Source organism: Aspergillus oryzae, chromosome 6 (genome assembly GCF_000184455.2).
Source record: "Aspergillus oryzae RIB40 DNA, chromosome 6".
Lineage (NCBI taxonomy): Eukaryota > Fungi > Ascomycota > Eurotiomycetes > Eurotiales > Aspergillaceae > Aspergillus > Aspergillus oryzae.
In genome coordinates, this window is record NC_036440.1 from 275,804 (window position 1) to 300,729 (window position 24,926).

The 24,926-nt window shown below is 47.6% G+C and overlaps 8 protein-coding genes across 8 annotated transcripts; 3 read left to right on the top strand and 5 right to left on the bottom strand.

Moving 5' to 3' along the window:
• Nucleotides 1-1,730: 1,730 nt before the first annotated feature.
• AO090020000610 (uncharacterized protein) lies at nucleotides 1,731-3,312 on the top strand (the record flags this gene model as incomplete). The annotated part of the gene is made up of 3 exons (XM_001824848.3): nucleotides 1,731-2,262; nucleotides 2,331-2,443; nucleotides 2,503-3,312. 3 exons carry the CDS (start codon nucleotides 1,731-1,733, stop codon nucleotides 3,310-3,312), a joined length of 1,455 nt encoding a protein of 484 aa, XP_001824900.1.
• Nucleotides 3,313-3,942: 630 nt separating this feature from the next.
• Nucleotides 3,943-4,968, bottom strand: AO090020000609 (uncharacterized protein; the record flags this gene model as incomplete). The annotated part of the gene is made up of 5 exons (XM_023237918.1): nucleotides 3,943-3,947; nucleotides 3,973-4,192; nucleotides 4,259-4,565; nucleotides 4,623-4,728; nucleotides 4,779-4,968. 5 exons carry the CDS (start codon nucleotides 4,966-4,968, stop codon nucleotides 3,943-3,945), a joined length of 828 nt encoding a protein of 275 aa, XP_023092914.1.
• Nucleotides 4,969-6,024: 1,056 nt separating this feature from the next.
• Nucleotides 6,025-6,717, top strand: AO090020000608 (uncharacterized protein; the record flags this gene model as incomplete). Its single annotated transcript, XM_001824846.3, has 3 exons — nucleotides 6,025-6,099; nucleotides 6,158-6,545; nucleotides 6,611-6,717. 3 exons carry the CDS (start codon nucleotides 6,025-6,027, stop codon nucleotides 6,715-6,717), a joined length of 570 nt encoding a protein of 189 aa, XP_001824898.1.
• A 612-nt stretch (nucleotides 6,718-7,329) lies between these two features.
• On the bottom strand, nucleotides 7,330-9,078 carry AO090020000607 (uncharacterized protein; the record flags this gene model as incomplete). The annotated part of the gene is made up of 7 exons (XM_001824845.3): nucleotides 7,330-7,666; nucleotides 7,730-7,860; nucleotides 7,917-8,425; nucleotides 8,476-8,573; nucleotides 8,635-8,717; nucleotides 8,775-8,911; nucleotides 8,970-9,078. The coding sequence occupies 7 exons, from the start codon at nucleotides 9,076-9,078 to the stop codon at nucleotides 7,330-7,332; spliced, it is 1,404 nt and encodes a 467-aa protein (XP_001824897.3).
• A 909-nt stretch (nucleotides 9,079-9,987) lies between these two features.
• AO090020000606 (uncharacterized protein) lies at nucleotides 9,988-10,590 on the bottom strand (the record flags this gene model as incomplete). The annotated part of the gene is made up of 1 exon (XM_023237919.1): nucleotides 9,988-10,590. The coding sequence occupies one exon, from the start codon at nucleotides 10,588-10,590 to the stop codon at nucleotides 9,988-9,990; it is 603 nt and encodes a 200-aa protein (XP_023092913.1).
• Nucleotides 10,591-13,517: 2,927 nt separating this feature from the next.
• AO090020000604 (Ran GTPase-binding protein LOS1) lies at nucleotides 13,518-18,411 on the top strand (the record flags this gene model as incomplete). Its single annotated transcript, XM_023237920.1, has 4 exons — nucleotides 13,518-13,527; nucleotides 15,245-16,813; nucleotides 16,864-17,889; nucleotides 17,942-18,411. The coding sequence occupies 4 exons, from the start codon at nucleotides 13,518-13,520 to the stop codon at nucleotides 18,409-18,411; spliced, it is 3,075 nt and encodes a 1,024-aa protein (XP_023092912.1).
• Nucleotides 18,412-19,241: 830 nt separating this feature from the next.
• AO090020000603 (xylulokinase) lies at nucleotides 19,242-21,053 on the bottom strand (the record flags this gene model as incomplete). Its single annotated transcript, XM_001824842.3, has 2 exons — nucleotides 19,242-20,465; nucleotides 20,559-21,053. 2 exons carry the CDS (start codon nucleotides 21,051-21,053, stop codon nucleotides 19,242-19,244), a joined length of 1,719 nt encoding a protein of 572 aa, XP_001824894.1.
• A 1,852-nt stretch (nucleotides 21,054-22,905) lies between these two features.
• AO090020000602 (cation diffusion facilitator family transporter) lies at nucleotides 22,906-24,155 on the bottom strand (the record flags this gene model as incomplete). Its single annotated transcript, XM_023237922.1, has 2 exons — nucleotides 22,906-23,507; nucleotides 23,612-24,155. 2 exons carry the CDS (start codon nucleotides 24,153-24,155, stop codon nucleotides 22,906-22,908), a joined length of 1,146 nt encoding a protein of 381 aa, XP_023092911.1.
• Nucleotides 24,156-24,926: the final 771 nt, after the last annotated feature.

Sequence of the window (24,926 nt, forward strand, 5' to 3'; positions counted from 1 at the left end):
AGCCTGTAGTTCCACCATCCGGAGTTTTTCCGAGTAGGTCATCGCCGCACAGTTCCGACAGACGTTTCTATGCTGAAAGCTAGGTCCCGCTTTTTCCAACCCGCATGGCCGAGATATTGTCGACTTGTAGGTTTTGAGAAAGCAACTAGAGCAGTTTGGCTTGCAGGATTCCAGATGCATGAGTATTGTTGTATGCGGGACGGGAACGGATCTCCGGCATGACTAGTATCTTAGTTAGTGACCCATTATATGTGCGCCGTTGCTGGATACGATCATACCTCGCATATTTGCGCTCTGCAGAGTTTGCACTCTTCTTTATCCTCTGATAAACAGGTATACATTCGAAGCTGCTCAAGCTTCGACTCTTCGTCTTCATTCCCGATATAAGCGAGGAATAGCTTATCATAGGCAGTGTGTAGATTGACGATTTCCACATAATGAACATATGTAGCAATCTTCAGAAGAACGTTAGAAGGCAGGACATGTGTAGGCAAGCTAGTAGATCTCTTATGACGACGAAGGTCAGTAAAGATATTTGAGCGCCGATTAATCATGTTACCCTGCCGCGTCACGACGTGCGTTGGTGGCTTTCCAGACTGCGGTTTCAGTCGCCGAAAGACCTTTGCTATGTACCTGAGAGCGAAATAAATTGCCACTTGAACTCTGAAATATTTACTAGTCTTAGAATACCAATGACGACGTGGACGGGGATGCAAAATTCCTCGAACGCCATGAAAGATCATGAGCGAGGAATAGGGAACGTAAAAAATCCTGCGTGCGGTTAGCTGCTACCATTGGAATTGAGAAATACGCATAGTCTTACACCACGGCAATCGCGAATGCCCAATGCTCAACCATTCTTTTGCAGGCAGAATGCAGTGAGGCTTCGCTGCCTGTAGGAGGGTCCCTCATGTCCATCGGCAAGGCCTCATGCCAACTTGCCGCTAAGCTATTGCAACCAGCAAAGGTATTTGGGAGGACCTTTGACTGCATCCCTACCCCGGCTACAATAAGAGCAGTCAAAGTTAGCTTCAGCGTCCCCATGAGTGCAATATACCATTCTCGTGCCCCGAGAAGGAAGAATATAAGGATTGCTAGAGCTAGCAGAACCCAGGCCTGGTAGCGGAGGAATACCGTCAGCGCTAATTTCTCCGCGTACTAAAATCAATTCAATGGTACATACTACGGCCCTAACTAACTCGAGACCGTGAAGAAGGGAGAGGCCATGGTCGATTCTATGCAGCAAGAATTTAACTTCTTTTGGAGATGGTAGTGTCAAGGTTTGAACGATGGCAAATGCAAACAAAGGAGCAAATACGGCGTAAATGTAGCAAACCAGTATTCTAGCCGTGCCTGATTCCTCAAGCCGTCGCTGTACGTGACTTGAACCCATTGTGATAGTTCATGATGTAATAGTAATCTTGAAGATTGAAGTGATGTACTCGGAGCTTTAAGAAACCTAGATTGAGGCTAAGGACTGCTAATGCAAATTGCCAAGGAGTGGTTATTAAATCACGCGAGGGTGTCGTGCAGCCTTGCCGGATCTCCGCACTCGCCTCGTATTCGGGAGGGTTGAACGCTAAGCAACGCCTTACTTACGGAGGCTGAGACAGCTTGGCGATATTTATGGAGAAGATGGTACATCTAGAGTTTATGGCGCCTAGTTCTTTATTTTATGTGCACTATCGTCTCCTCAATCTACTAGCAACCCATCCTTGATCATCACAGATATGGCTCTCGTCTCCTTAAACCTCGCGTCTCTTCATCGCGCAAGCGGCGCTGAAATTATCAGTGCCAAATTCTCTAATACCGCATATCATTATGAAAGAGCTCGAGACAAGTCAGAAGAGCCTCTAATACCAGATCCACAACTATTCCAATCTTCGTCACACTCAACCAGTACTGATATCCCCACCATCAGCGAATGTGCCATCCACCTCGAGCTGCTGGAAGTGTTCCATGCTCTACGAGACAGGGTCCAGCAATCCACGGACCTGGATAATACCTTCGGCATCAAACCTAATATAAGAACAGTCTACCGCAAGCGGTATTCTTCACAACTCCGTAAATATGAGTCTTATACAGTCACAGTAAAGGACACCCAGTTTGAAACGAGGAGAAAGGACAAATGGCACTATTTCCTGGAGCTTGCAGTCGGCCGATTCACCAGATGGATCCGGACGGTTAATATGGTGTCTCTCTCCGGTGCTAATTCACAGAATGAGAACGAGCCATCACGGCTGGGTTTATTACCTCCTGTCGGTAAGTCTATCTTTCTCTCCTATATGTTCTTGAATCCGTCGGAGGAACCTTACTAAAATACTACACAGATGTGCTTATGGTGTGGCATGCCTTCTTACTGAACCCCGATGACTTTGACTTCTACTGTGTCAAACATAGGTTGGAACGGATGCGCAAAGCTCCCCTTCCATGGCAACAAATCGTATGTTTCGCACTCCTGACTATTGAAATACCGAGCACTTTCTAACTAAGTTCAAACAGCATGAAGCAATAAACTCTCGAGACTGGTCTTACACTCTCCCCGAGGCCCACAAGAACTGGCTAGAGAAAAAAGCAGAATTTAAACCCGACCTTTTCGAGACGCTCATTGAACTCGGCAAACGCGAAAGTCACGCTAAACACGTCCTTTCTCAGTACGGGTCTGGCTCAAAGACGAGCTCATTCTCACTATTGAAATATATAGATACTCCAGCTAATTATGCTTTCGTGGAGATGGTTCAAGCCACGAGAGCCTCGGCTCTCAGGAATAAGGCCTTGAAGGCAAATGTCGAACGACAGCTCAAATTTGTAGAGAAGATGCACGACCATCTTTGGATCCGCAGCCCAGCAGTTGACGGGACGCTTCGTCGCGCCATTGACCGCTACGAGAAATTCCTGCAATTGTTTCGTGATTATCCGAAGACGACTCTGGTGCCGACGCTGGACGTTGATCTGGTTTGGCATACTCATCTGTGCAATCCGGAGCAGTACCGGACGAGTTTGGTTGAACGTGCTGGACGGATGGTCAATCACGATGACAAGTTGGGGAAGTCGTTCTTGGATATTCGGTTCGATAAGACGCAAGAGCTGTTTCAGATAGCGTTCGGGCAGCAATATCATGTCTGTCTTTGTTGGGATTGTGAGGCTGTTTCATCTGCGATGGAAGCTTTTGTGGCAAATGATGACATGGATATTATAGATGATGTTGATTGCGATGCTGATAACATTGTGAAGAAGGTGGAAGAGGATGTGCGTTATTATAGGGCGGTCGAGATCGCGAGACGGAAGGGAGTAGCCCTTCCGATACGCTGATTACTGTAGCCATCATAATATTGGTAGTAGTACAGTTAGCTAATTATGTCTATCACAATCTGACCACATCATTCGGACATAGTATCCTCCCAAGTATTTCTCCCATTAAGCTCTCCCTTGGCAATCAATTCCACCCTCTCCCCATAGCATACTCGTCGATGCACTGCAACCCGACAGAATAACAGTCTGTCAAAGTCGGCCCGGGGTACTTCAATAGCGCGTAACCGAAGAGAGCTCTCCTTGAGACTGGTCTTAACTCGTAGTAGAAGAACGATCCGAGGGCCAACATGTGAGTAAATTGAAGGTAGAACAGGCCAGTCTTTTCCTTTTGAGAAATTTTCGCTGTCATCGGTAAGCAACGAATCAACCGTGGTACTCGACGGCTCAGATCTAGGCAGGGACGGTTGCTGGTTGTACATTGAGTGGATCAGATCCACCAAGCAATGCTTGTATGACCCGTCTGCCCTAGTGACAGGGTCGAATTCGTTAATAATATTTAGGCACACTCCGCTGGAAATTCCAGTCATTGGACTTTCCAAGAGAGGCACCGTTACCACTGGAGGTGCCCCAAATGTTATACACGAGAATCGGGTCCCTGCATCTATTATCTTATGTCAGCCAAAAAGTTATTCAGACTAATTAAGGTAGTGAGTCTCTTACAGAGGCTTTCCTGTGCTAGATATCGAAGAAACAAAAGTGAGGCAACAGCACCACCTGCTGAGTGACCAGTAAATAAGACGTGGCTGTAGTTGCTTGCATTCTCACGAATATACATGTTTATCCTCTGTGACACGGTTTTGTCTAGAGCTTTTGCGCTATTCAGAAACCCCGAATGCGCCTCAAGAGTGGTGCTGTTCTCAGGCGCAAGCCGAGATATATCCTGTGCCATTTGTTTATTAGCAAAATAGCAACTATAGACATGCACATGCTACTGGGCAAGGCTCACAATAAAGTTGTCTGCATTCCGCGGCTCATAGTTAGCATTTACCATGTGGTCGACTGCACTAGCACTCCCTCGAATAGCAACTACCAGAACAGGGAGGTCCTTGTTGTCAGTTCCTTTCTCAACTGATGATACGCGACTGAAAGAGACAGCTTTGATTGTCCCATCAGTGGATGGAACAATACAATCGCCTGGTTCGAGTTTCCATTTCTCATTTCGAGCAGGGTTATTAGGTAGACCCGACGATGTTTCATAAGCTTCTCGGGCACAGTGCCACGCCATGGAGATCAATTCGGCTTTTTCCGGGGAGCTGTGACATACACATTAATGGGGACATTCAGAAGTCAAGAAACTATATGTTTCATACCATTCCCAGTCAGAATACTGCTCATCCTTCAACTGAGAGTTCCCATACTGGGAAGCCTCTTGATCGAGTCGCTCCAGCAATCCATTAATCTGGCTATTCAAATCACCTGGTCACAATAAGTAACGGTTATAATATTCTAAGAAAACGATGCCCCACCATCAAGGTCAATCTGGTCAAAAACAGTGCCAAGAGCATCCGATAACTCCGCCACAGCCGCCGAAGCCCCCTGCGAATTGTTAATGAACGGAGAGCCAGATGCGGGGGCTACAGCGGACGCTCTCAATGCCGAAGCAGTGGGTCGGGGATGGCGCAGGGAAATTTTCAGGAGACCTCTCAGAGAAACCATGGTTGTGGGTGAGAAATGGGTCCGGAAACATTAAGCGTCTTTGGCGTGCGGGCCCGGTTGTCTTATACGGGACCGGAGGCTGTCCTCCTGCATTAGATGCTGGGCATTCAGGGCAACCACTCACATCGCCCTCTGAATCAAAGCTGCGCATGATCTACCAGGATTAGGAATTGCCACTTTGCTCTTTTTTTTTTTTTTTTTTCACAGTTATTCAGTGTAATAGACAGCAGCGGTTTGTACATATATTCTGTGATAGCATGGAAATATACATTTGCCGAATTACTCCGGAGTACTGCCGTCCATAGTGGACCCCGAAGTTTTTTGCTGCTCCGCGCACAGACTAAGAAATTCTGCTGTGGCAGAGAGTATGCCATAATGAACATTGTAGGAATTTTCGAGGTGTATCCTTGTAGATGACTTATGTATGCTAGTAAGGAGTTTTTACATGACCCAGCCCCTAGTTCCAGCCATTCCATACCTTGTGGCTCAAACGCAATGCCAGCAACAATGCAGGTAAGATGCATGGGTAACAGCGTAAAGCCAGAAAATAACACCCTTTTTTATCTGAAGGGTTAATCCAGGCACATACAAGTAAGAGGCATGTAATTTACCCCGGGGGGCCATGGTATTTCAAGTTTTCAACAGGACACTTCCAAAGTCAATCCGGCATTCCAGTGAGTCTGACCTGCATTTATCTGATTATTCATCTTAGCGACAGTTGTCCTCTTTACTCTTAGTGCCTATTAAAAGAACACCAATTTGCATCAAGCTGCATGCCATTCAACAAGACATAGTGCGGCATTTTTCGGCAGCCGGAGTCCAGAGACCCGCTTTTTAAACGATTGATTAGATCCGCCCCTGACTCACGATCTACCTCCAACTCTCTTCTCATCGCAACGTCCACTCTTTAATTTTAATCTTTCACTCATTCTCCCACCGAACCAGACTCTTTCTGGATGCTTTCCCAATTGAAGTGATTCCCACTCCCACTCTTCATGTTTTTGCGATTTAGCGAACCCCCACAGCGATCTTCCTTCTCCCCAAAAGTTCCCCACCATGGAGTTCGGAGCAAAGTTAAACACGGATGTTCTTCACAGTCCCGAAAAATTCATTCAGCCGGGTAAGCCCGAGGTAAGACCAACCACTCCTCACTACTAGTAGTACCTTAGTACCTGACTCAGTAAACCAGGACATAACAAAATGCAAAGACCACCGCCAAATTTCCGTCTCCGCAAAAGAGAACATAAGTCTTCTCTGCGTGAACTCAAACAGAAATTTAACCCACTACGGCTTCTACGCCCGCATTCTCTCCATCATCGATGACTCGAACATCCCCGTCGAGCTTCTGCTGACCAGCGACAATTGCGTGACGATCGCGATTGACTCGAACGCTGTTAGTGAGGAGGCTGTGCGGCGCGCTCAGGATGAGATGCTGGCATATAGCCGTCCCGTGTTGTCGGGGGATATGGTTATGCTGTCGGTGAAGATCGCGTCGAAACTTTACTGTAGTGAGGTTTTGGCTTCGACTTTTTCGATCTTGAGTGCTTGTTGCATTCCTGTGCATATGATTTCCCTTGGTATGTATTTCCTTTTGGGGTGCTGGCTGGGTTGGTTTGATTTATGTGAGTCTGACTGTTTGTAGCTGCTGATGAACCGGTTGTCTACTGTGTCATTAGTAAATCGGACGTGTCGCGGGCGCAGAAGACGCTATATTCCAATTTGCATCAGCACTATGCCTGGTGGAACTGATGCCGGAATTGATGCTTCACGGAGCTGGTGTGACAGCTCTACTATGGCGGTGGCGCATACTCATTTACTGAAGCAATTCGTCGAGAGAAAGCCCCGTCTAATTATCCTTGATATAACCAAATAGACTCAACGATAATGGTATCCGATCTCCCATTCGTCAATAGAGTCGGATTAGATTCACTCCTCATGCCTATTCATCATAGTGCACCATAGCTGGGTACCGGCAAATGCAGACCTTGCTAGCCCTACATTCATTTCTTCTTAGATGAACGACAAGCAATCCATTCATTCAGTATTAAAAATTACGGACCTATACAAATCCAACGAGTATACATGGTTATTCCAGTTTCTCCTCCTTCACCCATAGCACGGTAGGCAGCATAATTAATGCACATGCGACAGAGATTACTATAACAATTAGCTTCGTATCCCTTCAGCAACAGTATCGTACTCACATGGCACCAATTGGAACGCATTCAAATAGCTCCACCGGACAATACACTGAACCACAGTGGGCAAGCTCTGAGCGAATTTCTCTTCGTTGAGAATCTGATCGATGAACTGGTCACTACGGTTAGCATGAAACTCGTACAAGTCACGTACGGTGTATGATCAAACCTTCTTCTCTTCCCATCCGTTTAGATTTTTCTCCAACTTTCTCATAAACACGCGTTGCACAACAGCCACATTCATCGCCGGTCCAATGATATTACCTAACTGCTGAGCAAGGTAATATGTAGTAATGCAAGTGGTGAGGCTCTCGTTCGGCGCGCCCAGCGACATGCCAATGAACTGTGTCGTGAAAAGGATGCCAATGGCTATACCATTGGGCAACAGATACACTACTTCCCAGAGGTGGCAGCCATTTCGCCAGCGAATGAAAATGAGCAAGTAGGTCAGGACAGCACCAGAAACGGCAATGGCAGTCATGGTTCGGTATCGTTTCCATCTGCTAATAGTCAGATAACCTCGCATATCGAAGTATGATTGTTCCACGGTGCATTGTCATTACCTTTTGATAACTTTTCCTGCGATCAATGCTCCAATTGACACCCCAACCGCACCCAACACGAAGGCTGACGCAGCCAATGAGCTTGTTGCACCCTTGACCCGAATCAGGTATGGAGCCAAGTTACTCATAAGCTATAAGGAAGGTTAGGTACCACATAAATCATGCATTCAGGGGGAGGGAAACTCACTCCCGAACGGCTCGACATCATCATTATCTGGTTTAGACAAAACCCACCCAGCGAAGTCTTCATGAGGTGCAAAGGAATCAGTGGAGTTCGAGCCCAGTATGCTTCTACCACGATTAACAATAGCACTGTAGTGCAAAACGCCGTGATGAGTATCGTAAGCGGAATTTGGAGGCTTTCTGGAGGGGCGCTCAACTCCTGCATGAGCAAGAGTAGGAGAACGGTGGTGACAGAGAAGCTGGCAAGACCGGCAAAGTCAAGCCGCATAATGCTATGCCGAGCATTTCCTCCCCCTGCATCCCCAGTCTTGGTTGAGTTTGAAGATGATGGAAGTCCATACAGTCCTATTAGAAGACAGATGGCTGCCACGGGCAATTGACCGATAAAAGACCATCTCCACCCCACAGCACCAATAAGATAACCTCCTAGGGGAGCACCTATACTACGGCCTACAACATTGAACACATTGGCGTAGCTTCGGAGCAGGGCTACCTCGTCGGCGGGAACCATGTCTGGAGAATTAAAAAGTGTCATTGTGGCAAGAGGTGGTAGAGACACTCACCAGTATGAATGACCGATACCAGCGAAACCATTCCTCCTGCACTTATTCCGGTGAGTACTCGGGCCAACACCAGCTGAACCATGGACTTGCTGCTCCCGCTACATCGGAATCAATGGTTAGAAGCTATTCGTATAGATAACTATGGTGGGATTTACCTACCAAGCCAGGCATCCCGCCGCAAAAAGCGCATAAGCACTGATAAGAACATTCTTTCTCCCGTAAATGTTGCATAGCGTACCATACTAGCCCGCGAAAGCGTCAGTTTCAACACCCTCCTTAGAACGACTGGAGTAACTAACCACCGGCAATGACACGCACCACCCAAAGTTATACGCGGCTAGGAGCCACGATCCTTGCGACAGACGGTGGAACTCCGAGGCGATCACACTCCATGTGGACAGAACGATAGATTCGTCTGCAGCTGCGAGGAAAACGCCTGGGTAGTAATATCAGTAAGATAGCCGTGTCTGGATAAATTTACGTATCTTGCTCACCGATAAATGAACCGTACACGGCTATTTTGTCGCGGACAGGACTGACCTTGGTTTTCTGCTTGTGCTGGCGGCGGGTGTGCAGCAAGGGGGTTTCTTCACTGACAGCCATCGCCAGATTTGTGCCAACACAACACACGGATGGCCGCCGAAGAAGATATCGCAAAAAAAAAAAGAAAGAAAGAAAGAAAGAAAGAAAGAAAGAAAGAAAAAAGAAAAAACAGGACCGCTTGGAATACGGCTGGGGGCGAAAAGCAGGACAGATGGTAATAAATGTCGACCTATGGGTTTCAAGGGCTGAAGGAGAAGCTGAAGGAGCACGGCCCCTACATGCCAAAAGCAATCTCCAGGTTTGTATGTCTTAGCTCCGAAGTTCAAGAATTGTCATCTTGTCTAGCCATGACGTCAATCCTCTCTCGTGTACTCTTTCCTTTTGTTCGTTCTTCCTCCATGTCCAGATTGGCCTCACAATTGGGCGGTTCCCAGAATTGGAGGGAGTCATCATGATGACCACGAGAGGCGCTATATCAATGGAGCTGTTTGCGGACAGCGTGGAATGTCACTTTTGACCTTCCCCGTGATCCCCAATCCCCACGATTTATTCGGTTAAATCCATGAAGCAAGCATCCAATGGCAATGGATTACAACAGCCTGGCAAAACTACATTGTATAAAATATGTACGACGATCATTGTTTTGCGTTTTTGATGGTGTTATTAATTATACGCCACAGTCTAGACTTAGTACGCAATATAAATACTATTGAAGCCGTACGATCAATCCATTGCTGAACAATTACAAGGGTCTCTCATTTTTATTCGAACTAATAAAGATTTGGAGGAGCGCTGTGGTCGCTTTCACAATTCAAGTTAATCAACGTTAATATTGTGGGGATCAGCATCCAAGCGGCCTGTTCTGGATGCAATCCGAATAAGCACATTGGTCTACGAACGGACGGTCTTCAATATCTCGATCTACGCATAGGCAAATGCAAGCACAGAGAGGGACTACACCCCTCTCAATTAGAAGTCGGTCAAGTCCGTACCTGAGAATGGCACATGAAAAGGAGCAAGAGAGGCAAAGATGTCGTCAATGCTGATAAGTCCTCTCCTCAGAATTGGCTGCGCATGCTTGACACGCCATGGCTGCCAACTTCCTGTAGGGCCAATGTCCTGGCACGTCATTCCAAGCAATGTTTGTGTCTCCTTTAACCTTCCAAGCATAGTCTCTATTTCCGTTAAATACTCAAAGAAGCATTTGTTGCCGTACCAACTCTCAAAGAGAGCACTGGCAAATATCAGAGCCTTTTGCACATCAGCGTACTGGCTCACAGCAACAAGGCCATCATATCTCGTCATAGCCGGGGCTCTGCTGGGCCACATATTCATAATTGTATTCGTGAACTCATCAATAGCAGCAGCACGGTGCCTTCTGAACAAACTGATTTTGCGAGTCTGGAAATCCTCGGCAGACTCGCTTCTAAGGTCTCGCACGATATTCGCTTCAGGAGACTCATCAATTGAATGGCAGCTTGACATGACTATAGATTCAATCTCACTCTTCTTGCAGTTGTATCCATCAGAAATCTGGCGTGGAAGAGTCTGGGGCACTTGGATTGTTCCCATTTCCGGTATGATATAAAATGATATCAGCGTTTGAATGATAGACATTTCGGCTTCGTCTGCAAGGGCTTGTCCTTTTTATAGTGGCAATGGAAATTCCAAAGAGTGCCTGGGTCCACACTTGGGTAGTAGATATAGTCTCGCTCATTGTACCCAAGCTCTGCCGAATTTAAAGGACCGAGCAGTTGACGAGCTGTACTTTCTACTGGTCTGTGAAGAAACCTTGTCGAACGTAAAAACGATGGTCATCGAGTACTCAACCACTAGTGGTCGGTCACAGCACCAAACCTAGATACAAGAAAGACTGATGATCGGATCAAACTTCTTCTAATTAGAATGAGGCTTAAAAATACAGAGTGATAAAATCTAAATGCCCAGTAATCATCAATTGCCCATAACATAAATTGAAGCGGTCACGACGCCGAAGGGATAATCTGGCTACAAAACAGAATCAACTGTTGAACAACTCTATCTCGAAAAGTAGTTGATCCCCAGTTCAGAATGCTTGACAGATTGGAGATAAAATTAGACGCTTTGCTTTTGTGTGTGAATCGCCATATATCAATATTTCCCATGCAGTAACTTTCGTCAAGCTCATTCCAGAAATGGACCCATAACTCGCAAACAGGCCCCTCAGTCGTCACTGAAAACGTAAGGAATTGACAAGCAGTGCTAGGAGCATTTCGGGCTGATGTGTTCGGTATATGCCCCTCACACAACTTGTACAGTGCCCTTAGAATCTCGATTGCCGACGCACCACCGACCGCAGACTGATTTTGTGCTTGATAGAGATTACCCCCCGTTGAGGCGGATTTTACTTCGAAAACGAGAAATGGAAAGTGTAAGTTGAGTGGGGTTACTCCAGGGTCGCTAATCAGTTGACGATTATCTTGGAGATCGATCAACAAGTATTTCGCATCGTTAACCTGACGAGATTGTAGATTCTCGGCAAGTGCTATGTCCGAAAGACCAACTGATATGTTGGGACGGGGGTTCTCCAAGGAGATTGGATTTATGAGCGATTTCCCAGAAGTTATCGACAGAGATTTTGCCGGTCTGTCCAAATCTGTTCCATGTGTCGAAGGATCTTCAATGTCTCCGGAGATGATGTTGCTTTGCGAACTTTCAGACTCTGTAGCTTCGCCTTGATCGTATGCCCGCTTCTGGGGCACAGAAGATCGAGGGATCGACGACTGGTGAACGGTAGGCTTGATTTCTGCTCGCCAATCTATTGAAGCATACTATGTCAGCTCCTAAGCATGGAATCCATTGGTAAGATGTACCTCGGCTTCGTGCACAATGTATGGTAGTAGATTTCAATGCTTTGACAATGTCTTGTAAAAGACTTGTCCACTCCTCTTCACCCGCTTGAGTTGCAATGAGCTCGTTCGAATCACTTTGAAGCTTTAACGCTAGGGATTCGAGGGTTGAGGTATCCACTGGTGGGGTTTGGAGAATGATGTTTATTTGATTTTGCACTTCCATGGGCAAGTTCGCATCAACCTTGATTCCTGCACGAGAAAGTACTCGTTTACGATACGTCGAATCACTCAGTCTTTGTGAACTTGACGATCGAGACAGAGATGATACCGAACGAGGTGGTGGCATTGTGTTTGACTCTGTTGACATATTAGTAGTGTCAGGTTCTCTTTCGTTAATGGTAGACAAACGAGAGGAAATTGATCGTCAAGTAACTCAGATTGTTTGGCAAGTTCCTGATCAAGATCATTTACTATTTCTCTCATTTTGAACTCGGGGCAAAGCCTAATAAGTTGTTTTTGTGGCAGGTACGGCCTTGAGGCAATCGGATTAGGAAATAAAGGTTGTTGAGGTCCTAACGTGGTCATCAATGTTGTCATGAGCCGTCATTGGAGAAATGACTAGTACTATAGTATTCACTTGATCAGCAAACACTTACAATTACCTCAGCAGTGAAAGGGGCCGCAGCATGTGCACTTTTTAAAAAAGACCTAAGAGAATCTCGTTATATACGTCTCCAGCTTGACTATCTTACGTGACAGAGACTGTACCCTGCTAAGCACTCTGGCCGCATCAAACTCAGATGAATTGGCTCAAATATCTTTCAAATTCACGATCCTAGACCACATATGTCGGCATCAATTCACTGCTGGAACTCGATCAAAAGCAGTCTAGCTGAGAACTCGTGGCACTTATTAGTTGATTAAATAAACTACATCTTCAAACCTGTGTCGAAGGCGCTCTCCCAAGGCACCTTAGCAACAAGTCCAAACTTCACAATCCAGCTTGCCTCTCAATTGGAAATAGCGCAAGATAGGCATTTCAAAGCATAGCATTACTAATGTTATTCTCGGGCTTTCGGATCACCCAATCACTTGGCATGATTTGACTTCACTAAACCCAAATGTCGTTGGCTCTCGCCCAAACGGGAAGGGCATCGGCCCCCATGGATTCAATTACTCCAAAATAATTGGGTCGCCATGATTCAAGCCCAGTGTTCAGCAGGATATAAGAGTAAATATGGAACACCCTCCTCAATGTTATATAGGAAACCGAGCATCTAGGTGATTCAGAACATATACCCCCCCTCCAACAATGGCATCTCAAACCCCAGCATGGACCCTCACTGGCCAAAAAGGAATCTCAAGCCTCAAATCCGTTGAGAATCATCCTCTCCCTACTCTTGGGGGCCATGATGTACGGATCAAAATCCATGCAGCATCTTTGAATTACCGTGATCTTGCTATTGCATTGGTAACTAAACCTTAGACATCGTTCTCTCCCACACGTTGCATCTAATCCGTACTAATAAGAATTAGGGAAAGCTCAATCTGACTATCAAAGACAACATTGTTCCAGCATCAGATGGAGCGGGTGTCGTAGAGGCCGTTGGATCCCATGTCTGCACTTTCAAGCCTGGAAATAGAGTCTGCACCCATCTGACGACCCACATGGCGGATGGTACGCCCGCTACCTTTGCCGTATAGGAGCCGGACTTGGTCAGCACGTGGACGGGACTTTGCGGGGTCATGGCGTATACCATTAAACGTCGCTGGTGAAGATGCCTGATAATTTGTCTTTCGATGAAGCCGCTACATTGACTTGTTCTGGTCTAACGGCGTGGAACTCGCTGTTCGGGCTTCAGGGGAGAGAACCCAAGAAGGGAAGTGTAGTGTTGGTGCAAGGAACAGGAGGTGTTTCTATTGCTGCTCTGCAGGTAAATACCTCCCTTTGACTAGCCTGGCTGTATGTGTGCCCGTTGAGGTATAGGTGCTAACTTGTCAAACCATTAGTTTGCCCTAGCTTCGGGTGCAACGGTGATAGCAACAACTAGCAACGACGCTAAAGCGTCCAAGTTAAAATCACTAGGTGCACACGACTTGATTGTTGATGTGGGCGGTGCATCTACCCTTTCTCAGCCACTAAAGGCTATCAGGCCGGAAGGAGTCATCGCACTAGCAGGGCTTTTAGGCGGAGCATCCCGTCCCGATATGCCCAGCTTGATGGATGGTCTGAGTTATCTATGTACCTCACGTGGATTGCTTCTTCGGACCAGGGTTCAGTTTCACGCTATCAACCAACTCATCGGAGAGAATGACATTAGGCCCGTACTTGATGAAAAGGTGTTTGCTCTATACCAGGTGAGAGAAGCATATGAGTATCTCGAGCAACAGAAGCATTTTTCAAAAGTTGTTGTGAGAGTTTGTTAATAACATAGATAAAGTTGAGACCAAAATGAGATAGGTTGGGCATGATTGTTAGGAGAGAAAGAGCACGAAAGTTATTTCCAATTATCTGTCTTGTGTTGTTAGTCGGATAGCGCCAACATGATTGACCTATATTGCTAGACGTGCATGCTGCGGGGGTTATAGTGGTAAAGAAAAGGATGCAGGATGGAGGGCTAAGCTTCTCGAGACATAAAACGCCTTTAACCGAGAAGAGCTAAGGCATGCTGCCTGAATCCGCCGGCAGCCAAGGGCCCTCGGGAAGCACGCGCCCCTTTCCCTTTTCGGCGGGTGACCAAGTTTACAGCCACACACAATGACATCCATGCCAACTGTACCTCAAGTCATATTTTTCTTCTCTTGTTTCATCTACACAAAGTGACGTAGTCAGCCGACTGTGCGGTTTCTCAGTGTGTCTGGAAAGGATTCAACTCCTCTTCTGTTGTCTGTCCGGTGAGCCCAATGGATCCATCGACAAATTTTTCGTCTACCCGACTAACTGGGTCTCTGCCACTAGTCTAAACCCCCCGAGACCACCGATTGCTGCTCCAACGCACTAGTCATGATTCGATAAACGGCCCTCTCTGTGATATGACTCTCCGCCGCCATTGAATTTTAACCCAACTACATCGACTTTTCCCCCTTTGAATACCGTCATTCGATTTGCTTTCTGAGTCTACTGACTCCGAAGGCAGCTCGGCTGGTCGAAGATGGAAGAACAGGTATGGATTCAATGTTGCACTTGAGTTCATTCGAGTTAAATTATCTTTTCTTTTTTTTTTACTTTTTTCTTTTTCATTTAAAAAGGGACACGAAAAAAAGTGCCCACCCCGCCATTTGCCCTCCCCTCCTCTCCCCTCATACCCCTCCCTGCGCATGTTTGCATAAACAATTAATCTCATAAAGCTCTTTATGATATCTTGAACCTGACAAATATGTAATCACATAGGTAGCGAATGCCATAGAAATCGCCTGGAATCCTTCCTCAGACCAAGCCCTCAAGGCGCAAGCCTTTGATTACCTGAACCAACTCCGTACCGACCCCTCGGGATGGCAAGTCTGCCTCGCCCTCTTCACAAAGACTCCCCAGCACTCTGAGATCATACGACACGTAGCACTAGAGGTGGTAAACAGTGCCGCCCAGGCTGGACTGATTGACCCTCAGGCTCTAGGATATGTCCGGGACGGCCTCATGAACTACCTCCGCCAGGTTTATGGACAGGAGAATGCAAACCCAGATCCTCCCAACATTCAGAACAAAATCGCCCAGACGATTACCTTCCTCTTCTCGGCACTCTACGGTAGCGGCTGGGAGTCCTTCTTCGATGATCTCTTGAGCTTAACATACAAGGGTGCCTCCAGCACGTCGCCTGACAATATGCTGGGAATTGTATTCTACCTTCGAGTCGTCAATTCTATCCACGATGAAATTGGTGATGTCCTCGTTTCCAGGTCTCGCACGGAACAGGATAGGGCAAACTCGCTAAAGGACCTCATTCGAATGAGGGACATGCAAAAGATCGCAAGCTCGTGGCAACAGATTTTGTCAGAATGGCGGGACGGCAACGACTTGATCGTAGAAATGTGTTTGAAGGCAGTTGGTTCCTGGGTTGGCTGGATTGATATCAGCCTCGTGGTCAATCAGACAATGCTCGATCTCTTGTTCCAGCAACTGGCCCGGGCACAGAAGGCGGAGCTCAGGGCAGGAGAAGAGAAGGTGCGGGATGCAGCAGTCGACGTTTTTACGGAAATTATCGGCAAAAAGATGAAGCCGGAGGATAAGATTGATATGATTATTTTCTTGAATCTGGACACCATCGTTTCTCAGCTCTCCAACAGCCCCCCTCTTTGTGAGAATAGGTTTACCTTCAAATACGATACGGATCTGGCTGAAACAGTTGCGAAGCTAGTCAATAGTACAGTGGTTGATATTGTACGGGCTTTGGAACAGGAGAACATCTCCGCAGAATGCAGGGAGAAGGCCAATGGGCTATTGCAGGCTTTCCTTCCGCACATCCTGAGATACTTTTCCGATGAATACGACGAGGTCTGCTCGACCGTCATCCCCTGTGGCAGCGACCTCCTTCAATACTTGAGAAAGGTCTCCAAGACCGACCCTTCTCTTACCGCCCAGCATTCTCCCATCTTACTCCCTATCTTGAAGGCCATCATTGCCAAGATGCGATACGACGAGACTTCCTCATGGGGCGACGAGGATGACCAAACTGACGAGGCAGAGTTCCAGGAACTCCGCAAGAGACTAGCCATTATGCAACAAACTGTCGCTTCTGTGAACGAACAGCTCTACATAGACGCTGTCTCCGAAGTTGTTGCAACTACCTTCGAGAACCTACGACAGTCGGGTGCGCAGTTAGACTGGCGTGATCTGGACCTTGCCTTGCATGAAATGTTCCTCTTTGGAGACATTGCCGTGAAGGCAGGCAGTCTCTACACCAAGAATCAACCCAACAATCAGGCAGCAGAGCGACTAATTGAGATGATGTCAAGAATGGTAGAGTCCGGTAGGTATCAGGGATCAGGGATCTTGTGCGCTTCCTCTGACCATCTACAGATATTCGCTCCTTCACCCATCCGGCGACCCAGTTACAGTACATGGAAATCTGTGTTCGTTACAGTTCATTCTTCCTGTACCACACTAATCTCATCCCCGGTGTCTTGGAAAGCTTCCTTCAACTTGTTCATCACCCCACGAAGAAGGTTAAAACCAGATCCTGGTATCTTTTCCAGCGTTTAGTCAAGCAACTGAGAAGCCATATCGGCAATGTTGCGCAGACAGTCGTCCAGGCCCTAGGCGATCTTTTGGTGATCCAGGCGGAAATTCCTACAGAAGGCGCTGACGGTGATGAAATGTCGTCGGAGGATCATGAAGGGTCCGCAGATGCTGTTTTCAACAGCCAGCTTTACCTATTCGAAGCCGTTGGCATTATTTGTTCCACCCCGACTGTCGCTGCCGACAAGCAGGTCCTGTATGTGCAGTCAGTACTAAACCCTGTGTTCATGGACATGGAGAAAAATCTGGCGCCGGCGAAGTCCAACGACGAGAGGGCTTTGTTACAAATACATCACGATATTATGGCCCTTGGAACATTGGCAAAAGGCTTCTCGGATTGGATGCCAGGAACCAGTTCTCCGACCTCGCTACCCGCGCCTGAGGTTTCTGAGGCATTCTTGCAGGTGTCTGAGGCTACTCTTGTTGCTCTTGAGTCCCTTAAAACTTCTTTCAATATCAGGACAGCCGCCCGATTCGCCTTTTCTAGACTCATTGGTGTCCTTGGCTCTCGAATTCTCCCACAGCTCCCGAGATGGATCGATGGCCTACTAACCCAGACTTCCACTCGGGATGAAATGGCTCTTTTCTTGCGTCTTTTGGACCAAGTCATCTTCGGGTTTAAGGGCGAAATCTACGCGATACTCGATACACTGTTGACGCCTTTCCTACAACGGGTGTTCGCCGGCATTGCCGATCCCACTACCGGTACCGACGACGAGATTCAGCTTGCGGAGTTGAAGCGGGAGTACTTGAATTTCTTATTGGCGGTTTTGAATAATGATTTGGGTGCCGTGATCATCAGCGAGAGTGAGTCTCATCCCTTCCGCCACGGGTTGAAAACAGAGACTAACATAATCAGGAAACCAACCCATGTTCGATACCGTCATCACAACCATCGAACACTTCGCCAAAGACATCGAGGACTTTACCACCGCGAAGATGGCATTCTCTGTACTCTCCAAGATGGGCAGCTCCTGGGGCGGTCCTGACATCGCACCGGAGGCGACGAATGGCGCCTCCCAGCAGGTTGCTCTCCCCGGATTCGCCCAGTTCATGATCAGCCGAATGTCGCCCTTGTGTTGGGCACTTCCCGCCACCCCATCCTTCAATCCCAAAGACGCACAGGCCAAGCAGGTTCTCGCCGAAGCTGGAGGATTGCAGCGCACCATTTATTGCAAGACCGGCATGGAGTATATCCAGTACCTTCGTGACCAAGAATTGCCCGGCATGGGAATGGGTGGTGAACTCATAGAGGAGTTCTTGAACGCATTAGGCCAGCTAGACTTGAAGGGATTCCGGCAGTTCTTCCCGGTATGTACAGCCAGGTAGCGGTTGACTTAAAAAGACCTCCAGCTAACAACAACCCTAGTCCTTTATCCAGCGATTGAGCGCATGATCCTTTTGCATTTCATATTCTTGCTTTTCCCTTATGCTCCTCGATCATTCTCACTGTTTTTCTTCCTCTTAGATTCCCCCACGGTTTGGTTTGATGACTGATGTTCTCATGTGATCCTTTACACTGATAGCTCTGTCGCCGGCAATTCCTCTTTTATTTTCCCAGGAAAAGCAAACTCAAGAAAAAGAAAAAAGAAAGGTATATAGTTCGCGATGCATACTTGCATAACCCAGGCGTTGATTACTGCCTTTGTCTTCAACAGAGTGCAGAAAAGAAAAACAAAAGGACTTTCCGATATCCCATATAAAATATCTCGTTTTTAAAAAAAAGGAAAGAAAGGAGGTAATGGTCGAGGTAGCAGACAGGGATGGGGCTGAGGGTGTTAGTTGGTTGATTGATTGGTACCTATCGTCGGAGCTCAACAGATACCTTATGCACGTCGGGAGGTTTGATTACCGTCTTGACTTTCTACTTTCTATATGGAGGCAATGCATTTGTGTGTAGACTTCAGGTTATTCATGAGAGATGATGCGGATGTTTTTAAGATAAGATAGTTAGCAAATAGAAATGAAGGACACTGAGAATATACTATCATATCATTCACTTTTATATGTATAACCGAACTATATAGGGTACTAGCTGAATCCAAACCGGAAAATAGAATCCAATCCAAACCATCCAAGATCGCAGAGTCATTAAAGGCAATATTTTCATGAAGATATCCATAGATGCTTTTTCTACAACGGAAGAGGAGCGAGAGATATCACCGTGTCTCACCCTCCTGTTTCAGGACCTGCAATTCCATCTTCTCGAATCCCTCAAGGGCAGCCCCGTACTTCTCAAAGACGCCCTTCTGGTATCCATCTGCAATCTTCTCGATGAAGTCCTCCTCCCTCCACCGTTGTCCAATCAGATCCTCAAATGTCTGTCCATCTTTCCTCTCCAATGCCCAGACGGCCTTGTAGGCCGCTCCTAGCGCACAGGCATTATCGCCAATCTCTAGCTTATACACTCCATCACTTCCACCAAGGATCTCACCTGCCACCTTGGCAATAGCCTTATTCTTCGATCCACCACCGACGAGATACACCCGTCGCGGCTGAGCGGGCATACCCTGTCCGGGACTAGCGGTAAGACCACGAGAGCGCAAGCGAAGAGAAAGGAACTGGCTCTCGACGATAGCACGAGCCTCATCGGCAGGCTTGTTCCACCCACCATTCGTCTCATGCAGACTGCCGTCAGCAGGGTTATAATCAAACCGCCACTGTCCAGCCCGCAGATTCGGGACGATCTCCGGCCGAGGGAAAAAGAGGCCCATCTTCATTGGATCAGAATCCTTCTTCTGACCCATAGGTGCCGTTTCCAGTGTGATCTTATCGAAGTTAGCCCACGGGTCTTTGTCCCCGGCCATGCCTAGTTTATCGTTGATGGCATCACGGATATGTTCTCGAGCTAGGCCGCCATTCTTGTAGCAAAGCATGAACATGTACAGGCCTGCTGTGGTGGGATGATTGAAGAAATGTGTGGCTGGGTCGGGCATGTAGTTGGGAGTGGACATAAGGAAGGTGGTGGAGGTTCCCAGGGAAACCATTGCGTCGGAGGGACGCAGTGGCAGAGCCAGGATGGTGGCTGGGTTGTCGCCTGTTGCGGGGATGATGGTGCAGTCTGAGCTGAAGCCGTAGCGTTCTATGTAGTAGCGGTCGATCTGGCCTAGGTTGATACCTCCATCTTCGGGGACGGCACCGAGCTTGCGCTTGAGGTCTTCCACGCCGGAGGGGCCGGCGCAGAGTTGCAGGAGCTTCTCGTCGTAGGCACCTTGCTTGATGTTCCAGAGGTTCATGCCGCAGACGTCTGAGGTATCCAAAGGGGCGATGTGGCCCAGGAAAAGGGATGCAAGGAAGGAGGAGACGAGTGAGATTCGCGAGGTCTTCTTGTATACCTCGGGGTATTTTCTCTGGAAGCGCAGAATCTGGGGGCCGGTGAATCTCTACCAAAGGAATGATCATTAGTATAGCGCTCGTAACCGGAATTTTCGGAAAGTAAAGAAAGGGAGAGAAGTAGAGGGCAATAACAAACGTACATGATGTGCCTTGCTTCCTGTAGCATTAGCCAACTTATCCGCGCCGCCCAGGAAGGCATCAAACTCATCACACTCCTTCTGCGTACTGGAATCCTGCCAGTTGGGACTATATGGATGGGAGAAGGCCCCGCTCAGCTGGTCCTCCAGGGACTTGCCAGAGTCCAATTCCTTGAGGAGACGCTCCGCATCCTGTCCCCAGTACACACTCCCGTGCTGCTGTCCAGCACCGCTGATGCCCTTCACACGGGCGAAATCCAAGCCTTGCTTCTTCAGACCCTCGAGGACGCCGTCCAGGGCCTGGAGCCACAATGCCACAGGGGCATAGACCTCATGCTCGGCTTCATTGGTGATAACACCTTTTTTGATAGGGAATCCGCGGGAGTCAGCGTCAAAGTCGAATTTGGAGACGTAGACGACTTTCAGGTCGGAGTTGACGACTAGAGCTTTGAGTTGTTGGGTGGAAAGGTCGAAACCGATGTACAATGGGCCTTGCATTGTGACAGGGATTGTGCAATTCTCTTTTCTATCTCTCTGTTGTGTAGTGGAGGTCTTCAAGTCATTAATTCAGTTCAATTGAGTGACAAAAGTTTGTCAACGACAGACGGTGAATATGCGGTGGGAGATGACGTCGATAAGTAAGTAGTCACACCGATAAGAGAACAAAGAATAAGAAAAGAAGAAAGATGAACAACGACGGGGCGCAACGAGGATAAAGAAAGAGAGAACAGTGTTAAATAAGAGTCCCACTGGCAAGCATAAAAATTGGGTCATTAAATGGCATGTCTTTTTCATTACTCCATCTTCTATCGTGATCTCCGATTGCGAACATTCCCCAATTCAACCCGCAATTTATCCCCCCTTCTCCTTCCCACTTTGGCCACTTCAGAACCCACTTTTGCAATACATTCTGAATTTTTCTCCATTACAATCGAAAATTACCCCAGAGAGCCAATCAATTACCCACTGCGTCCTCCGTACTTTTGATTCTGGCATGCTTTTTTGCTTGTTCTCCAGCCATTGAACCCCAATTGCACATCGTGATGTCAAAAAGAAAGAGATCACCTGCAACTAGTATAATTTTTTGCACATCTTTTTTATTTATAGACCCACTTCACCACCACCGGGAATTTACCCAATTTACCCGATGAATGGTGAAAGGGCTCTGTTAAATTCGATCTTCCACACTAGACAGGGGGACCCTTATTGCGAGTTGCTTACTTTCTGCTCTAGATTTAATCTATATTCGTCACGATCGAACGTCTAGAACGCTTTTATCCTGGTTCACGTGGACGCTGCGATCGTACCTCGTGAACAACCCAAGACCAGTCGAGAACTGCTTGGCTGATTTTTCTCAAACAATTGGCCATTACGATAAGGAATCTCAGATATTGTTGTTTTTGCCATTCTTCATTTCAATTTTTTCATGGCTAATTTTTCAAATTAAACATGTTGTTATCAACTCCTGCTGAGTTGATTGGCTTGTCACATACATTTTGTAAAGTCGGTCTACAATGGAAACGTCACCGCAATATCTAGGTTGGAAACTTATTCTCTGGCTATATCAGATTTTGAAACGGAAGCGTATGACCTGTGTCCACGTCATATGTACTTCTGCTGTCCTTGCCACAGCAAATGAGATGATACTGGGGTCCAGCATGATAGGTCTAGAGTACGCCACAAGAGGGTGTATCTGGCGACTTCAGGAAGAAACTTGTAACACACAATGCCAACTGGAAAGTGATATAAGCATGAGATAAGGAGTAGTCATCATATTGGTCAATTGGTCACATGGCGCCTGAATATCATTGCTTAAAACATCCGTCCAATGGGATTCGCTCCGCATACACTGGATGCAGTGGCGGGATATAGTTCGGAGGGATTGATGGGCGTTACTTCCACTGAGTTGCCCACACGAGTACCGAAAGCTACTTCTACTGTACAATCAACGTCTCCAGAGAAGATCTGGACGGTTCACAAGAAGCCCGCAGTATGTGCTGTAGATTCTATTCAGCCAATATATGTACATACTGTACATGGTTTGCCAGCCATGGCTGGCGTCCTCCTCTATCGACTTCTTCCCTCCCCTACATCCAATCGTTTCTTCACACCTTCCAAATAATCCCTTCCTCCGTGTGATCTAACTTTCACCGGCCACAATCTTCACCAGCAAATAAATAGGGCATGGAGATATCATCTCCAGTCAGTGTATTTATGGGGTATCACATGATCCTTCGAGGTCCAATGTGCAAAACGGGACACGAACTATGCAAACACACAAGAGCTTCAACAGGCTCGATACAAAGCAAAACATGCAAAATAATATAAAGCAAAAAATAAAGATGCCTCCTTAACGCCTCTTGCGAGCATCATGTTCGTGCACATCATGCCCATGATCATGCCCGTGCGCTTCACAGTCCGCGTCACCATCCTCCGGTTCCGGGTTGGCTTGGGATGCAACTTCGGCAGGGATGAATTCTTCGGAGAAATTCAACTCTTCATGCTCGAGGGGGATAAATCGCACTTTGACTCGCTTAACGCCGCGGACGCCCGCTCCGATGGCTGTTCTGACAATTTCCTCGATTTCCCGAGATCGATTGATGGGCCATGCTCCCGGCACTGCCAGTTCAATATCCATGAGATAGTTCTGACCAGATTTCATACCCTGAACGTCGCGGATCTTAATCGCATTGTTATCCTGCAATTTCGCGAGCGCCTTAGAAGCGGCCTTCTGCACCGATTCCTTGATCTCATCGTCCACGGCAGTATCGGCCAGCTCCAGAAGTGACGAGCATGTATTTCCCCATCCGGCTTTGATGACCATCAATGAGATAAGGAGTCCACCCACAGGATCTAGCCAAGAGGCGTCTTTAAATAAGTACGTGCCGCCAATGGTGAACAGAGCGACAATGCTGGTCAGGGAATCAATGCGGTGGTGGATAGCGTTCGAGGCTAAAACAGACGACTTGCGCTCATTGGCGACTTTCATAGCTGTTACATTACACAATAACCGTTAGCTCTCAGATAAGATCGAAGGGCAACCCCAAGGTACTCACTTGCGTGGTACAGCCATTCCTTTACCACAATGGACCCAGCAGCCAACCATGCGGCATGAATGCTGGGGCCATGAATGTCGATTCCGTGACTATGCGAATGGCCGTGTCCCAAGTGAGAGATCGCCTCCGCCGCCTGGGGGTAGAACTGGTCCAACAGAACTTGACCGGAGTTCAGGCCCATAAAAACGCCTCCACAGAGCAATAGCCCACTCACACCCAACGCGCCGATGCTCTCAATCTTTCCGTAGCCGTTCGGGAACCTTTCAGATGGGGGCTTGAGCGACCAAGCGACTGTCCCCAGCGTGAGAATGTCCGAAACGAGATCTGTAAGGGCGTGGTAGGCGTCGGCGATCAACGCTTGCGAGTGGAAGACGTAGCCTCCGATAAATTTGCCAATTGCCATCGCAAGGTTGGCGACCAGGCCGATCCGCGTAATCCGAACGCCGGCGTCGTTCTTGTTTGTGGAAGTCAGGTACACATTGCCGCCGTGGTGATGGTGATGGTGACCGCCGTGGCCACCATGGCTTCTGGTTTGCGTCGCCATCAGATGTAGGGGTGTGTTAATAGTAGTCGTGGTGGTTAAGGAAGGGGGTGGGAGGCGAGAAGCATTGACAGAGTTAAAAGGGATGAGGGATCTGGCGGAGTTCTTATGGCGCGAGGGAAACGAGGTGGCCGATGTGCGCAGAACGCGCAGCTGAGACCGAAAAGATAGAACAAAGCCGGGACGCCCTACTCGAAACCTACCTATGGAACAACGGAGGTTGGATGAGGATCCGGGCGTTGGTGATGGATGGGCCCTCCACCGCAGGGGGTGCGTCAGCGGCATCAGGCCGGGTACGTAAGTCCAATTCAGTACTAATTGTTAATAGTGGCAGTAAAATAGTGTAGGTCAACAAAGACCGCCAAAGTCAGGACACTATGTTCTTTGTGACCGTGGTGTGGCGCGCCCATAGTTTGGCCCGAGGAGAAGGAAATGAGGAAATCAATCACTTTCTAACTGTAATGACGTTCCTCCCATCCTGTCGTGTGCTTCAACGCAACCATTGTAATCCGGTCCGGCAGATACAATCCCGATATGTGCTGACGACTCTCCGCCTCCGAACTGCGGCGTTCTCGACTCCACCGCCCTATGATGGGCTCTCCATTACTATTCCTTACGCCTTGCAATGGCCGAGTCCTGTCATAAATTCATAATCAACACTATAGAAAAAGCCAATAATGCCTCTCTAATTGTCAACTTGGACTTTCAGGGTCTACTTAGGCACCCAAAGAAATTAAGATTAAGATTAAAAATTATCATCTCTCTCACTGGCCC